This window comes from Crocuta crocuta, unplaced genomic scaffold (assembly GCF_008692635.1).
Source record: "Crocuta crocuta isolate KB4526 unplaced genomic scaffold, BGI_CrCroc_1.0 scaffold149, whole genome shotgun sequence".
In the NCBI taxonomy this organism is placed as follows: Eukaryota; Metazoa; Chordata; class Mammalia; order Carnivora; family Hyaenidae; genus Crocuta; species Crocuta crocuta.
In genome coordinates, this window is record NW_027551561.1 from 889,200 (window position 1) to 907,213 (window position 18,014).

Consider the following 18,014-nt stretch of genomic DNA (forward strand, 5'->3'; position numbering starts at 1 on the left):
ACATGAATGACATCCAACTACACAGGGGTGAGCAGGTGCTGGCAGAACTTCTGGGCCTCACTGAGCTCCCATCAGGAGTTGCCAGGAGTGGGCAACCCATGCCCCAGAGTGGGGTAAATGGGAGCCCCCCAAAACATATGTCCACCCCCAGGAACCTGTGAATGTCACCTTATTTGGAAAAAGGGTCTTTGCAGAAGTAATTCAGTTAAGGATCTCAAGATGAAAGCACCCTGGATTACCTGATGGCCCAAACTCAATGATGAGCATCCCACTAAATGACCCACCAAGCAGAGGCACCCGGGAGCAGAGAAGGCCAGTGAGGACAGAGAGCGGGGTCATGAAGCCATAGGCCAAAAGGACGCGTGGATCTACCAGAAGCTGGAAGCAAGCAAGGATCCTCCTCCCCCTTAGTGCCTCTGGAGGGAGCACAGTCCCACCGATGCCTTGAGTTCAGACTCCTGGCCTCCAGAACTACGAAAGAATACATTTCTGTCACATGAAGCCACCAAGTTTGTGGCCTTTTGTTACAGCAGTCCCGGGTAATGGTATATACTCCAAGGCCTGGAACTCCATCTCCACACTCAGCGAGGAGCAGAGAATCTGCCAGAGGCCGGGGTGGGGTGCAGAAGCCAACAGGAGAGAGACACGCAGGAGGTACCCATTGGGCTCATCACTGTGGGGGTAACAGCTCTTCAGGATCAAAACAAGAACACACCATCCACTGTCCCCCAAGGCACCAGACACACTGGGCTCAAGAGTCAGGTAAATGACACACATGCATGGGAGAGGGGGAGGAAGGCGAGGCCCGGAACCTGGGAGGACCCACTCCCGAGCCACCCTCTGCGAGGAAGTGTCTATGTCAGCTGGAAGAGAAGAGTGGGCTCATCGATGAAACCACCCCACAAGCATTTAGCTCACTGCCCACAATAATAACCACTGGTATCCCCTACGTACCAATGTATAACACGTGCGTGTGCTTTGTGAAGCCCTCACGCCCCCACTTCCTTCTGTAATCCTTGCGGCAACCCTGTGGGGTGGGCTCAGCCTACAAATGAAGGAACTGAGGTCCAGAGATCGCTGAGCTGCACAGTGTCACACACTTGCTACATTCCAGGCCCAGGCCCCAGGCTCTGTCCCACACATTCATCACAGGAGGCAGGACCCAAAATAAGCAGGGATGCCAGAGTTGGGGGTGGGACAGCTGGTCAAGCCTTCAAAGGCAGGTGGCATCAGGAGGGCTGGAGTGGTGAAGGAAGCATCCCCAGGGAGACTCCCGGAATGCCGCTGCTCTCTCAGGGCACAAGACCCGTCTAGAAGCATAGGCTCATTTTAACATTAGCCATAGGCAACAGGAATTAGGAAGGACACTCCTAACGAGGACAAACATAGTGAGATGCATTCCAAGGCCAACCCTGGACTCCCCAAGGCCCTGAAGTGCCCGGGTCTACGCTCAGTCCAACCCCCAAATCCTTCATGCAGATGCTGCCCTTGCAGATCCTTTCTGTCACCATGGGGACCAGCCTCGCCTGTCACCCCTGACTGGCTCTGGGCAGCCCAACCAAAAAGGATGGAAACATGATCCAGAGGGATACCCTCTCCCTGAAGACCCTTGCCCACGTCTGAGTTTGCTGGGCAGGACCCTTGGTTTGGGCCTTTTTCCAAGACCCTCACTGTCACCCACATTTATCAGGCAAGGTTTGGGGTCTGAGACACAGGGCTCAGGTGGGGCCAATCACACAAAATGCAATTTCAGTCTGGTTCATTGGACAGGGAGAGGCACCTCAACCATGGTCACCAGACAGAGCAAGAAATCAAGAGAAACTGAGAAGAAACTATTAACAACAGAACAATCAGTATACTTCCTTCTAGACTTTCCCTTTAAGCATTGCTGCTCTCTGGAGGAGTCATAATGACTAACATTTCTGGAGCACATGCTAAGTGTCCCTATTCTAAGTGATAAGCATACATCATCTCAATTAATCTCCACCACAACCACATGAGGCAGCTTCTCTTACGTCTCTATTCTACCTATGAGGAAACTGAGGCACAGAGAAGTTACACAGCTAGGAAGTGGTAAAACCCTAAGCCCAGGCAGGCTTGCTCCAGAAACCGTGTTCTTAACTACTACTCAATATTGCTTCACAGCTTTGAGAAAGAACCTCAAAGGGGCCCATGTCCAGGTCAAAGAAATGAGGTTTACCTCCACAGTGGGGGAGACCACACAGGCTGTCAGAAGGAAAGGGGGATGGGCTGGAGACTCCAAGGAGAAGGGAAGAGGATTCCCAGAGAAAGGATTCTGGAAGCCTAGCCATTCCCCCCACACAAGGGAGAGAAGGAACAAAGCCCAAGTGGCCCACATGGCTTAGTCCAAGTCCTGTGGCCTAGGCTCCAATTAGCAATGTCTAGGAAGCAGGGTTCCTCTCTGGTGCCTCCAGTCCAAAGGCCAGGATCCCAAAGCTACCTGGGAACAGGCCGGGGATGCCCATGTGCTGGTGGCTCCCAGTTCCCTAGAGACAAGCCCTGACTACATGTTTCTCAAGGGCAAGAACCACATCATCATCGTCGTCATCATCATCGTCGTTGTCGTCACCATCATCAGCGTCTGGCTAGCTCAGTTCATGGAGCATACAACTCTTGATTTCAGGGTTGTGGGTTCGAGCCCCATGCTGAATATAGAAATTACTTAAAAATAATTTTTTTAAAAAAATTACCATCATTATCATCACAACCAATTACTGACCACCTACAATGTGTCAGGCACTCTACTAGCTATCTCATGGATTACCTCACTACTGCTCACACCCCCTCCTCCAGGTCAGATGGCCATTGTCCCTCCACTACAGGAGAAGAAATCAGAGGTTAGGGAGATTAAGTAACACACTCAAATGATTCACGCAAAGGAGTCTGGAATAGTGTTTAAGACAGCACAGGCTCCAGAGTCTCACAGACAGACATGAATCCAAATCTGGCTCTGCACACACCAGCTATGGGACCTTGAGCAAATAACTTAACCTCCTCTGACAATTTCAATCAGAGATGCCAGAACTAATTCCTCTCAAATGACAACTCCAATGACTGGCGGCGGCTGCCCGCGGTGCTTCGATGGAGAGGATTCTGAGACCGCATCCAAACTCATAGGAAAGAGTGCTGTGATCAATCAATAACATCCGCCGTGGGCCAGGAGGATGGAGTGACAGCACCAGTGTCACGTATTTGCCATTCCCCATCTAGAGAGGCATCACGGCTTGTAGAAACACCATACAAACACACTGATATGGCCAGTGGACCTTTGACTAAAGCACCAGAGCAATTCAAAAGTCTTTCCATAGCTATATGGGAATACATTGACTGAGATTCTATATCATGCTGTACATAATTAAACTACAGTGGGTGTGAGACCTACAGCTAAGACCATAAAGCTTCTAGAGGGAATCATTGTGATATGGACAGAGCACGCACTTCTTAGGACACAGAAAGCAACAGATATAAAATGAAAAATTAGACATCGTCAAAATCAAAACTTCTGCTCATCAAAGGCACTGTTAAGAAAACCTTTGAACTGGGGCGCATGCCTGGCTCAGTAAGTGGAGAGTGCAACTCTTGATCTCAGCATTGTAAGTTTGAGATCCATACTGGGTGTAGAGATTACTTAAAAATAAAATCTTAAAATAAAAAAAAAGTAATGAACTTGTATCCAGACTACGTGAAGAATGGCTACAATAAGACAACCCGACTTCAAAGGGGAACATGGGGCAAAAAGAATTATGAGATGGGGGCGCCTGAGTGGCTCAGTCGGGTAAGCCTCCGACTTCAGCTCAGGTCATGATCTCACATTCCTGGGTTCGAGCCCGACGTCGGGCTCTGTGCTGACAGCTCAGAGCCTGGAGCCTGCTTCGGATTCTGTATCCCCCTGTCTCTCTGCCCCTTTCCCTCTTATGCTCTGTCTCTCTCTAGCTCAGAAATAAATGAAACATTAAAAAAACTAAAAAAAAAAAAAAAAAAAAAAAAAAAAAAATAAAAAAAACAAAAAAAAAAAAAAAAAAGAAAGAAAAGAACTATGAGATGGTCCACAAGGATGTGAAAAAATGTTCAATGTCATTAGTCATCAGGAAAATGCAAACTAAAACCACAATGAAGTGCCCCTACATGCCCACTCAAGTGGCTAAAATTAAATAGACTGACAATGGCAAATGTTGGCGAGGATGTGGAGCGATCGAAATTCTCATGACATCGCCAGCGGGAATGTAAAACGGTACAACCATGTGGCAATTGGCGGGTGTGTATAAGGTTAATCATCCACCTACCCGTTGACCCAGAAATTTCACTCTAGATATTTATCTAAGAGAAATGAAACACATCTCTGAAAAACAAAAACAACAAAACAAAACAAAGCAAATCAGTGTGCATAGCATTTGGCTATTCATTACAGCCAAAAATTGGAAATGACCCAAGTGTCCCTCAACAGGAGAATGGACAAATTGTAGCGTATTCACACAATGGCAGTAAAAAGGAACAAATTACCACCACAGTCAGCAGCTTGGGCACATCTCACAGACCTTAGGCTGCGCTGGACACAAGGGAATACATAATACAGGATTCATTTCAAATGAGCTCTAGAACAGGAAAGATAAATTTATAGTGGGGGAAAAATCAGACCACTGGCTGCTTCTGGGGCCGGAGGAAGTTGTGGGGTGGGGATGGGGGGATGACTAGAAAGGGATACTGTAGAACATTCTGGGGAGACAGAAATTTCCTATCCCTGAATCAGGTATGGGTCACATGAACATATCCATTCATAAAAGTGTACAGTTAAGATCTATGCATTTCAACGTAAGCAAATTTTTTAAAAAGCAGTTACACTTAAAGTGATGTGCAACAAGTGTAAGCCAGCTGGCCTTAAAGCATGAACAAAATCAGGACAACATACATGTGTGCACATATGCACACATGAGGTGTGGCACCCTGCGGGTGGTGTGCACAAACATCTCCATGTCCTGAAAGCCTCCGAGGCGCCCCCGCAGACACAGATCCAGGAAGGTCCTTCCTCATGGCCGCACTGTCCTTGGGCTTCTGGGAAGCAGCTCCCAAGGGGATGACATCTAGACAGGTGACATAAATGTGGTCTATGTGGGGAAGAGAGACCGCTCTCCCAGGGCCCAGAGCATCACCGAGAACCTCTGCCCTGATGGTGGTAATGAGGGAACAAAAATGTCTCCTAATTCCCGCATGCCCCTCCGGGGCTTGAAGAGGGACAAACCAAACCTTCCTGCTATGTCCTTGAGCCCTTTTTGGCCCAAGAAGGTCCCCAACATCCTTCCCACAAATGCCTCCGGACCTCATCCATACAAAATGGGTAGATCTCAGGGGGGCTGACATTCCCTCACTCGACCCTAACGGAGGCGGCCAGTCTCCCTTCCAAGTGTGTACAGAAGACAGGAGGTCGGAACCAGGAACAAACTAAAGGGCTGGCGTTGGACCTGGGACTGGCTAAGAGCCAGCTACAAGTCCGAAAGAAAAGCTCAGCCCCGCCCCGGGGGGAGTGAGTGGCTGATGGGAGTCTTGGTGCCAGTCTGAGGGCAGTCCCTCTCACACCTTCTCCAGCCCCTCTGTGCGAGTCTGAGGGCGGTCTCTCTCACACCTTAAAGCATGAGCCTGGGAGGAGGGGAGGAGGACCTGCACCGCTCTGCCCAAAGGGAATGAAGAGGGTGCAGAGAAGACCCCTCGGACTCCATTTTCTCTCCTAGCATCTGGAGACTAATACCTGCCTGACCTACCCCTGAGGGCTTTGAGGGCATTCGTGAGTCAGGGAGAGTAGAGTACCAAAGGAGCAATGTAGGAACAAGACTTCCACTCATTCCCACAGCAGGAACCCCAGGCTCCCATTATCATCTTCTAGAAGAGACAAGATCTGAGAGGGGCTGCCCTCAGACTCACACAAAGGGGCTGAAGAAGGTGGGGGGCGGAGGGGGCTACCCTCAGACTCACTCAGGGATTATGGAGGAGACTGAGCAAGGGTCACCTCCCAACTTCCCAGGCCACCCCAGGCCTGGTGGGGATCCAGAGATGAGTACAATCAAGGTCACAACAAGTCCCAGCAATGTCACCTTCAACGAGACACCCAGACATTTACTGTGAGCTGGGACAGAATCGAAAGGGTCAACCCCAACCTGTTCACTTCACGAAGCCCAGAAAGGCTGTCGTCTCCGGTTAGTCCCAGGGGGTTAGCCGAACCTCACACTGGCCATCAGGGCCCTCCCGTCTCCCACCGCCTCCTCAAGAAGCCATCCTCACTCCTCTCCACCCCCCTGAGGAGCCACATGCCACATTTGAGCTCGTCACATGCTGAGCCATATGGGTTCTTCTGCTCAGTGAAGGGAGGGGTGAGGACCATGGCCTCGGTTTGACCCCACAGAGCCCAGCACAGTGCTGGGCACACACAGTGGGCCCTCTCTAAATGCCTAATGACCATTTGGGCACGAAAACCAGATCACAGAAAGTGTGGACCTGGAAGCAATCCACAGCATTCCCAGGGAGACAGCCCCAAACCCCTCTCCCAGCTCACCCTGCACCATCCACAGTGCGAGTTCGGGCTGGAACTGGGCTCTCGTTCAGCCCATCTGCTTAGCATCTCTTTGGTTGCTTTTTCTCAGTTTCATATTAGGAAAAAAAAAAAAAGAAGAAAGAAAAACCCTGAAAAATGCAAACAGCAAGGGGGCGGGGGAGAGGGAGTGAAGACCAGTTGCACCAGGCACCCAGTGCAGGCAGGGGTCTGGCTTGAGGAGGCTGGAGGCTCCCGCAGCCCTGGCAGTCCCTTCCTGGTGGGAGGGGTGACCAGCAGCTGTCCCGGCTGTGAGGGCCGGGATGAGGGGGCACTGTACCCAATCTGGTTTGGGTCTTGGAATTTAGCCTACTGTGCAGACCACAGGAGAAACACAACTATCGTCAGGGGGACCTTCAGTGAGTCCAATTTCCCACCCAATCTACCTATAAAAGAAATGAATCGTCCATCCCTGGCATTCTGTGACTCCCAAGCTAATCCACCAAAGGGGTGCCATTCCTGCCCCAGGCCTTCGGGGCCAAGGGAACCAGGGGAGACCTGCCCCTGCGGCCCAGATGCTGGGAGTGGGGCAGGGGCGGTGCTGAGACCCGGGAGAGAACCTGGCCTCCACCCTGGATGTCTCAGCCCTTGGCGTGCAGTAATAACCGGGGGGCGTTGGACGGTATCAGCGAAGCAGAGGCCTGATCCCACCCTGGACACAGACATCACAAGTGCGAGCCCAGGTCCATGCAGGTGAGACCCCGCCTAAGACTGACTAGGAAGGAGGGAGCCTCAGGCATCTTTAAGAACCCATGTGTGAGGGCTTAATTTAGAAAAGCATCACCCAGAGAGAGAGTCTGCTGCGATGTAACATCCAAGCAAAAGCAGAGGAGCAGCTCTGGCTCCTCCGAGCACAGGCTCCTCCGACCTGATGTCCCTTACAGCCAACACAGCACGAACGTCTACCAGGTGCCACCCCAGCCAGGAGGCCCAGCGACCAGGATGGGGGCTGCCCTCAAGGAGATCCACGCAGGGAACTGTTGGGATAACCAGCAATGTGACTCGGTACGTGCAGTCACAAAAGGGACGCTCCCTCTGTGATGAGCAGGCCGGCGTGAGGCTTGTGGTTTTAACTGTATGAGTCAGTCTGCTTTGCCAAAGGACAAAAAATATCCCAGCCACAGACAGCCTAGTAACCGCAGCCACAGGCTAGGTCTGTGCCACAGAATAAGCCAAATAACAATCATCAAGAGACCCTTAAGTCCAAGCACACATGCGCACGCGCGCGCACACACACACTGACCCCCAATACCAGCCACAGAAGGGTCTCAACCCCAATGTGAGTCCTCCGGGTGACCCCTCACGTCTTCCTCTGAGTCCTCAGCTCTAACCTTGGCCTTGGGGCTTTGGACAGTACAGCTGCCCCCATAGGTTGCCGCTCCGCTCTGAGGATGCCTGGAATCCCCATCAGGCCAGCCTTCCCTTACCCCTGGCCAGCCTGCCGGGCCCTGTGCTGGTCAGAACAGAGCAGGGTCAGGTACCCAGGGTACAGTCATAAATAATTTTTTGAATGAATCACTATGTTAACTAGTAAACTCTTCGTTGTGCTCCAGATTCGTGATCGGCTCCCTCCCTCCGATACCCACACATCCTCCTGGCTCTCCCCTTTCAACATTTCCCCTCACTCCTCAACACACCCCTGCCTGCTGTCCAGTCCTCCCTCCCCGGAACTGTTCTGAGTCACAGCAGCAATGCCACCAGGCCCCTGTGCGCTCGGCGTACACTTGGTCTCTCTGCAGCTCACACGGCTGCCCGCTCCTCCTTTGAGAAACGCTCCTCCATCCAGTCTCCAGCCTCCTCCACATCAGCCTTTGGCTGGGGGAGCCCCTCAGCGGCTCACTGACAACCCCACTGGGGTCTTAAGCATGTGCGACATAGCACTTACAACTTGAACCCTCAGCCTCCCTTTTGGGTCCACCATCTCAGAGAATGGCTGTACTGTTTATCAGCTCTTGCTCCAACCTGTCCCCATACCTTCCTATCTAATCAATATACCTCCTAGGAAATCAGAGATCTGATCACTCCCACAGACCCCTCCGAGACAGGCTACTGTCATTTCCTATACCCCCTCAGCACTGGGACTCCTTCAGTGGCCTCCCAATCCCTACCCCACTTTCCGCTCTGTTCCTCCTACAAATTCTCCACCCAAGGGCCAGGGTGATTTTCCAAAAGCTGCATCATCTAGCTAGTGCTCTGACTAAAATCTTCAATGATATCAGTGCCCTTAGTTAGGATAAAGCCCAAAATCTTCACTTGATCTTAGCCAAAAGGCGAGAAGCGATGATAAAGCCCAAAATCTTTAACAAAACTTCTAAGGGTCGAGGTGGGCAGAATGGGCAGAGTAGGTAAAGGGGATAGAAGGTACAGGCTCCTAGTTATAGAATAAATAAATCACAGGGATAAAAGGCACAGCATAGGGGCATCTGGGTGGCTCTGTCGGTTAAGCATCTGACTTTGGCTCAGGTCATGATCTTGAGGTTCATGAGTTCGAGCCCTGCTTCAGGCTCTGTGCTGTCAGCCTGAAGCCCACTCTAGATCCCCCTCATCTCTGCCCCTCCCCCCACTCTCCCTTTCTCTCAGAAATAAATAAACATTAAAAAAACAGAAGGACACAGCATAGGGAAGATAGGCAATGGTGCTGTGACAGCGTGTGGTGACAGGCGGCAGCTACACTTGCGGTGGGCACCACGTAACATGTAGACCTGTCCAATCACTACGCTGTACACCTGAAACATTATGTGTCAGCTACACTTCAACACACAAAAATTTTCTCAGATCAAATTTAAAAAAACAAAAAATAAAATAAAACTTGAAAGGGCCTGCCTCTCCATCCGTAACTGGATGCTTTGGCAATTCTGCCCTCTTTCCTGACCCAGGGCCCATCCCTCCTGGCCCAGGGCCCCTTCCCTCCCACCCCAGGCCCCTTCTCTCCTGCCCGAGGCCCTTTCCCTCTGCCCCAGGGTNCTGCCCCTGGCCACTCAGAGCCTCCATCTCTCTGGCTGCAATGACTGGTTCAGAGATAGCCAGGTGACCTAGGCTGGGCCCTCGAGCTTCCTCCCCGGAACTTTTGTTAGAACTGCTGGGGGAAAGATACTCTTCTTTCCACTGAAGTTACTTAGCAGGTAGGAGTTACTGTCACCATCCTGCCACCACAGAGACAGAGCTTGACAAAGAATGAAACCAACACAGAAGAGAAATAGAAAGAGACAGATCCCAGACGCAGCCACGCCTGGAGTCTAGAGTTGCCATTAGAAATAAAGAACTCCCTTTTATGCTTAAGCCAAAGTGAGTTTATGCTTCTGTCACTGGTACCCAGGAGTCCTGACTAATACAACATTCAAGCAAATACTGGGTGTTGAATGAATTAAATGAGTATGTGAGTAAGTGAAGCCTGCCAAGGGAACTCAGGGACTCCTCCTAGGACACTCTCAGGGTTCTCCCCGCAAACTCCTACCACCCACGAGCGCGGTGACAAGCGTCCCACATCCACACTTGCAGACCGAGGGGCTGACACCCAGAACGGTGACGTGCTTCTCGGCATTACCCCTTGCAAACTGGCTGACACAGGCTGTCTGGCCGTCAGTGCCCCTCCAGGTGGAAAGCAGGGCTGTCCTCACGCAGCCCTGCGCCCCACCCACTCCTGAACCCCTAATCCAACCAGGGCAGGCTCTAGTTGTCTTCCAGGATACTCCCCCTCGATGCACACCACACGGGTCTCCACACGGTGGGCATTCGATATGGGATGATAATGGAAAGGTGGATCCCATCTCCTTCCTCTGGGAGGGGGTGGTATCACTGTGCAACAGATTAGGTCAGAGAAGAGGGGCACAGCAGAGAGCAACAGGGGAGAGATGCTTAATCATTTCCTTATGAGTCATTTCATAGCAGAGCCCCCTGGACACAGATGGAGGCTGGCCTAGATGTCCCCTTAGATGACTCAGTAAGCAGGTGACCTCTTCAGAGCCAGTCGTTACCTGGCAAACTGTGAGAGGGTGGCAGAGAGGGAAGGAGGTGCCTTGATGCTTAGGCAGGAATACTGGCTGAGCCAAAGTCCTCCCTGAGAGCCAGCTCAGGCCTGTGACCATCCTGGCAGAGGGGGCAGGGTGGGGTTGGGGGCTGAAAGGTGAAGGGGTGGGTAAGGGCATGGTGGGCAGAGCATATGGTGGCCTCAGCTCCGCTCCAGGAATGAGTGGCCAAGGCCAGGGTCGGGGGTTCTGGGAGGTGATCTCCCAGGAAAGAGACTTGTGAATGAAGTGCTAATAGGAAAAGAATTACCCCAGAAGCTCCAGGGCAACTCTCCCACATAGGGGTGACAGGGCCAGCCCAGGAGGGCCAGTCAGAGGCAGGAAGACCAGCATGCAAGTGCATTCAGGTCCCAGGAGGGTCCCACCCCACAGGACCCCGCCTTCCCCAGCCCCAGAGCAAGGCCGCCCTTCTGGGCAGTGCTCCCTTAAGGCACCAGGCTGCATCTCCCGGCTTACTCCTCCTGCCTGGGCCCCTTGTGCCAGACACCACAGCTCCCCAAGACCTATTGCCAACCCCATTCAGCCCCAGTCTATTTCCTCACCGCCCCTGACACCCCCAAGTCTCAGTCACACTTTCCTCCCATGCTGGTGAGCTCAGGAGGACACTGCCTCCTAAGGTGTCAGGACACTCTATGGCTCCCACCGGACGGAAGCAGCCGGGCCTGGAGCCAATGGGACAGCCACCTCCCCTGCCCACTCACCAACTCTAAGCTTCTTACCTTCATGGTGGGAGGCGCAGTGAGAGGAGGGGACAGCGGCCGGTCTGGGAAGGTCACATCCGAGCTGTTGGCCAGCTCCTGCTTCCTGTGAAGAGGCGACAGAACACAGAAGAGATGAGTGAGAGCCTGCCTGAGCCAGTCCCTCTCTCTGCCAAGAGCAGCTGGCCACAGGGACCCGGTCTAACACACACTGCGTGAGACCAGAGTGGCATGCATCCTCTGCTGGGATGTCCTAACCCTAAAGCGGGGCTATTCGATGTGTGGTTCCTGCCCCAGCCACATCAGCATCCCCTGGGAACTTGTTAGAAATGCAAATACTCAGGCGCACACCAGAGTCTCCAGCCACGGGGCCTGGGAATCTGGGTCTTACGGTCCCTGCAGGCAATTCTGACGGACACTGAAGCTGGGGGGCCACCACTCTAATGATATATGGGACCCACAACGCCTAAGGGTCTCCAAGGCACCAACAAATGCCTCCAGGCATCAAAGTAAACTGTTTTAGCACAACAGCAAAGTTTGACATGGTGGAAAATAACTAGTCCCTGAAACCATAGCAATTACCATTTATCATGAAGTATTTTCATTTGTCACAATGATAGCGATTAATAAAATACTGTACATCTATACATTTAGGAGATGTATTTCAAATACATTTGAATTTAAGGACCAACAAAAAGAGAGAGACAGAAGAGGAGCATAAACGTTTGTGAGTCATCCTTCCTGGGTGCCCTTGGCCCCTACACGCACACACATACACACATATGCGCTCACGTGCACACACTCACGCACGTGCACACCACGGCCAGAGAGCTGACCTCTGCAGAATGGGGCTGCCTGCTGTTACTGCAGGTAGAACTAATTTTAGTCCATGTGGGCTAGGACCGTGGAGCAGCAGCTAAACAGAGTTGTGTCACCATGACAACATGACTGTGACAAGTTCACTGCTCTCACACGCTCCCCACTTGCCATCTGGCCCTTGCTGGTGACCAGGGAGTGCTAGTTTGCAGTCTGATCACCAGGCACAGTGTCTGCAGTGGGATAAGCCTTGGAGCAATGATTATGCAAAGGGCCAGCTGGGCAGAACCTGGGGGAGGCCCCCTGAGGGGTGGTGTCTTTGACATGCCCCAGCTGTCTCCCGGGACAGCAGCAAGAGGTGAGTATTACGGGCCCAAGAAGACCAAGCTGGGCCTTCAAAGCTCCCAACTCTGCAACTGTGTCCTTCCCCGGAAGCAGCCAAGAGGGTAAGCGTGACACCTGGGTCACACTTACGTGACTCAAGGACCCCACTGCCACCTTGACAGAATGCTTCTGTACTTTCCAGCCCACATCTGGCCACAGGGATGACAGCCCCAACCCCAAGCCTCCTTCCTGAGAGAGGCCTGGTCTCCCCACAGAGCCTGGCCTCCGCCTTTCCGGAGGCAGCCCTTGCCCTGAGAGCCACACACCACCTCCGCCTGGCTCCCCTCAGCCCACACGGTAGGCCCAACCTAAAAGAAACCAGGCCAGGTGCCGCGGGGCCCTGTGTCCCCTGGCAAGACTCTTACCTGCCCCTGTAGCCAGCCACGCCTCGTTCTCACCAGGTGACCAGAGAGAGGGGCTGAGGGAGCATCCTGGCAGGGGAACCACAGGACCCCATTAGCCTCAACCTGCTGATCCCCCTTTCTGATCCTCCATTTGCCTTCCTCCTCTTGTCTTCCTGGACTGAGTCTCACTCTGAGGACGGGAAAGTTGGGGGGCCCCTCCCTCCGAGTCCAGGCTACAACCGGCACAGGAATCATCTGGGGCCACGACTCAGCAGGAGTGCGTGTGCACACGCACATAACACACACACACACACACACACACACACACCAAGGGATGAATGAGGCTCCTTCCACCTCTCAGAGCCGCTGCCTCCCCTTTGTGGCCTTGGACCAGTGTGGGGTCCAGCTCAACTGCTCTGGCCCTCACCTGCCTGTGGACCCCACAGAGCTGGGTCCCAGCACAGGCTCACCCCTCTGGCCACTGCTCCTCAATGGGCCCAGCCCCTAAGAGCCATGATAGGAGAAACGGAGAGGGGGAAAGATGATCAAGGATGGGGGCACCACCCTCGGGCCCCCTGAGGTGAGAACGGACAAGGGCAGCTCCCCTCAGGGGCTAGGAGCCAAGGAGGAAGAAGCAAGCCCCCTCCCCAAAGTCTACAGGCCTTTGGGGGTTAGCTGAGGACCTCTAGACTAGTGCCCTGGAGGAAGCTGTGGCAAACTTGCCTGACAGCAGCTGGAGTTCTCTGGGGACACTAATCCTAGATTAGGTCAGCTGGTCAAGGGACGCTCGTATACTAGTCACTCGTCCACTTCTCTCCCTAAGGCACATGCCGTCCACTCCCATGGGCCCAGAGCAGACCTGATTATTACCCAAGGTCCCTGAGTCTCGGGCAAAGGACCACTGCACCCAACACTCCTGGGCTGAGCCTCCCTTCCCTGCACCAGCCCATTTTCCCTGGATGCTGCAATAAGCCCCTGGGCCCAGTTTCCAGGGAGTGGTGAGGAAAATCCAGGAGGAGCACAGGGCGTCTTCCAGCCAGAAGGATTTCCTGAATGGTGTCTGGAGCCTGGAAGGTGCTGGAGCAGGAATGAGCACCAGGGGCTTGCAGCCTCGTACCAGTTCCGGCCTCTGTCCGAGATGCCAGCCGGGATGCCCGGGGCGGGGGGGAGGAGGCAAGACCGCTGCTCTCAAAAAGATCCGAACTGAGAGTACATTCAGGCCCCTGGTCGAAATCGACCCTGCCCTGATTGGTATACCGATGGCTCAAGTGGTCTATGGGAAGGGATGGGACACTGGCCCCTTCCCCACGCTCAACTCTGAGGAGCCAAAGGTACTTAATTAAGAACCACCTGCCTGTTATGGGTTGAATCATGTCCCCCCAAACAATATACTGAAGTCCTAACCGCCAGGCCCCATGAATGTGTCTGTATTTGGAGATGTAATCAAGAGACCCTTAGGGCTGCCCCTTAATTCAACCTGGCTGGTGTCCTTACAGGAGAAGGCGGCCTTACAGGGAGAACGCCACGTGACAACAGAGGCAGAGACTGGAGGGATGTGGCGGGGGGCCAGCCACTGCCGGAAGTTGCAGGAGGCAAGGAAGGTGTCTAGCCCAGAGCCTGCAGAAGCAGCAGGCCCTGCTGACAACTTGATTCTGGACTTCCAGCCTCCAGAACAGAGACAACAAAGGTCTGCTGTCTTAGGGGCTGGTCTGTGGCACTTGGTTACGGCAGCCCTGGGAGACGAATGTGCTAACCAAGTCCCAGGTGCTAGCCTTGGCCCTGTAATTAGAGGACCAAAATCAAAGACAATGAAATCCCCGCTTCGGAGTCACCAACCCTGCCATGGTCAGCAGGGCTCAACCTCGTCCTGCCCCCGCTCTCACAACCAGTGACATTCGTGTGGGAGCCACCTTCCCAGGGACAGCCGGGCCCAGCCTGGTCACCAGCTGGTGCTGAGATAAGGCAAAGTCAGAACTTTGGTGCTCAGTGCCATTCCACGCCTTTCTCAGGCAAACAAATCATACAGAAGTAGATGAAAGTGACACGACTGTACCAAGAGATAACCTTCAGTCTGCTCTCATTTATTAGAAGCATAAGGCAAATTATTAGCAGAGGTAGGGTCCTTACTATTATTCATAACAACTTTCTTGTGACCCACAGTAATCCTGACATTGCCATGGCACTGAAACTGCATCACTGACCAAGCCAGCCGAATGTTCATACACAGCTCTGATGACATGGGACCCATTGGGGGCAGGGGGGAAGGAGAACAAAGAGGGGGCAGATGGGAGAGGAAGAAGATTAAACAGTCAGCTAAAAGAGAAAGGTAAAAACAGGCATGCAGGGGAGGGTCCGGGGCCTCCTCCAGCCTCGAGGGGTCCTGGAGGTGCTACCCCCTCGTCATCCCTCTGCCCCAGAACCACCTGCCACTGAGGGTCTCTGCCCTGGGATTCCTTCCCCAGAAGCATGGGTGACCCCAGGGCAGCTGGGAGAGGGCCTGGCTGGCTTTAGCCAAATGCGAATCTTGGGAGGAGTGATCAAGGGACCTTTAGGAGAAGCTGAGAAAGCCAGGACATGGGTCACCACATGGGACTGCTCATAGGGCACTGGACACACCCCAGGAGGGGGCCCTACTTACAGCACCCAGGCCTCCAGTTCCTCCCCATCCAGCTCCAATTTCTCTGCCCTAGACCATCCGAGGCCACTGCAGCCACCGTGAGCCCCGCCCTTCTATGAAAGTGCCCTACGCTTGGGATCAAGAGACTCCCGGGTTCCGGTCTGGCTCTGCCTGCCACTCCACTGCCTGACCTTGGGTAGGTTACCTCACCTCTCCACATCTGCAGAGATGGGGGTGATGATGTTCTGAGGAGTTAACTGTAACAGCTGTGAAACAAAACATAAAGTCCTTCACAATGTAGACCATTGTTATTACCATCATCTTTATTGTTACTATAACCCAGACAACGGTGATCTGGTCTCCAAGTGGAGAGAGAAGCGAGGGCCCAGGACTGTTTAATGCCTTTGAAAACATTTCTGGCATTTCAAATAAGCACCCATGCTAGCCCCAGGGATCTACTCTCAGGATCATAACCACTGGTTAATAATCAACAACAGGAAAAGCATTCACCTATCAGCAGATGGCTCTGGGGCCAGGTTTAAGCCTTCCTTCTGGCAGAGAGTTCTCCCAAACCTACAAACCCCCTTGGTCTGCATCTCTTACCCCACCACGTCCCCGGCCACCCAGCCACGCTTCACTCTGCTTTCTACTGTCTTCCAAATAGCCAAGCTGGAGCAATGCAGACAGTGGGCCACTTAAGAAGCATCCCAGGAAAACCCAACCAAAAGGGAGTGGGGCATACCAGGCACACAGCCAAAAGGTGGAAATAATCCAGTGTCCATCACACAATGAATGGATAAACAAAATGTGGTCTGTGGATGGAATATTACTCAGCCATAAAAAGGAACAAAGTACTGACATATGCTACAGTGTGGATGAGCTCCGGAAACATCATTCTACGTGAAGACGCCACACACAGAAGGCCACATGTTACATGATTCCATTTACATGAAATGTCCAAAACAGACAAATCCAGAGACAGAAAGTAGACCAGCGGTTACCAGGTGCAAGTGGGGAGTGGGGAGGAATGGAGAGTTTCTTTCCGAAGTGACAAGAATGTGCGGGAACTACATGGTGGTGATGGCTGCACAACTTTGTAAATAAACTAAAAAGCACTGAATTATACACTTTAAAAGGGTGGGTGTTATGGTGTGTAAATTATAACTCAATTTTGAAAAAGGAGTAAGAGAGAAGGGGCTACATGGGCTCTACTTCTGTCATTTCTGCTGCTTACTTTCCTCTCTGGCTCCCTTTGGTGCCCACAAGGCCCCGGGCTGTGCGCAAGCTCTGGCTGTGTCACAATACCTCAGACACTGACTGGGGTCCTAGCCACGCCCTTTGCCCCCACTGCCAGCACTCAGGGGTACCTGCACTGGTCATTTATTTGGAGAGATCTTCTGAGTTCTAGCTTCTCACATTTCCTCACCCTCTACAACCAACTAGACCATAAGCAAAACGAAATAACATAAAAGATTCATGAGAAACCATCATAAGAATCAGACACAATGAGAGGAAAGAATTAGAAGCCTGACAAGCTGACCCTCCAAGTCTCAGTCTCTTCCCTTTTTCATCTGCAAAATGGGTGGGTGACTAGTGTCTTGACAGTTTTTATGGTAGCAGATAATTATGTGGCCCCTGGGTAAGGCGGGCCAGGGGGAGGGATCAGCAGGGGGTACCAGGCTGGGTGCAGGCTGAGGGTCCATACCCAGAGCAGTCTGCCTTGCCGGCCACAGAGACCCCACCCAGTGGCACAATCACGTACCCCTCATTCTAGCAGCCAGCAGCGCTGGGGCATCCGCCTGGGTGGAAACACACTGGAGAAGCTGTGAGCAGGTGTGGCCCGTCAGCTGGGCAGGAGGCCGGAAGCACAGAGGGCCAGGCTCCGGCCTCAGGCAGTGCATACAGTAGATCAGAAGCACAGGCTTTATGGTCCAACAAGCCTGGATTTGAACTCTAGCCCATACCCTGATTAGCTACGCGACCCTGGTCAGGTCACTTCATCTCCATGGCCCTCCATTTCCGCATCTGGAAAATGGTATAACTAGTCTCACCTCACCAGTGGCCTGAATAAGGCCTGTAAAGCACTTAGCACAGTGCCTGGGACACAGCAAAAACATAATACCTGGCCGCTGTTGTTGTTGACAAGGCTGCCATCAAATGCAGGGAGGGAGTGTGTGCAGAGGAAGGGGGTCAAGGCAGAAAGCGAATCAGAGCGCAGAGGGGAGGCAGGGACAGCTTCCAATCTGGGGGAACTCGGGTGCCCACATACTTTGGACCCTAAGCCTGGGAGGCAGGGACAGGAGAGCCCAGCCACCGTGTGGGGGCCACCAGGTTGCTGGCACACGCGCACGGCTTGATTCCAAGCCCCAAAGGGACATACACACAGGTGAGGGGGTTAATGTCTGTCCTGTGCTGGGGCCAATGTGGCCAGGAGAAACACAGAGCCTGCCGGGGCTGGCGGGGTAGCGAGGGGACAGAAGCGGGCACAGGGTTAGAGAATGAGAGGCTCCGGCAGGGGAAGGGAGGGAGACC

At 53.0% G+C, this 18,014-nt stretch overlaps 1 protein-coding gene across 3 annotated transcripts in view; it reads right to left on the bottom strand.

Moving 5' to 3' along the window:
* The window catches only part of RAP1GAP2 (RAP1 GTPase activating protein 2), a 186,492-nt gene that overhangs the window by 86,418 nt on the left and 82,060 nt on the right, over positions 1-18,014 (bottom strand). For all 3 annotated transcript variants that reach the window (XR_013331473.1, XM_077749668.1, XM_077749669.1), the window contains exon 3: positions 11,343-11,427. Coding sequence is in view for 2 of the 3 variants with exons in the window: in XM_077749668.1 (XP_077605794.1) it covers positions 11,343-11,427 (85 nt within the window). In the remaining variant the exon portion in view is untranslated. The remainder of the gene's footprint in view (positions 1-11,342; positions 11,428-18,014) is intronic.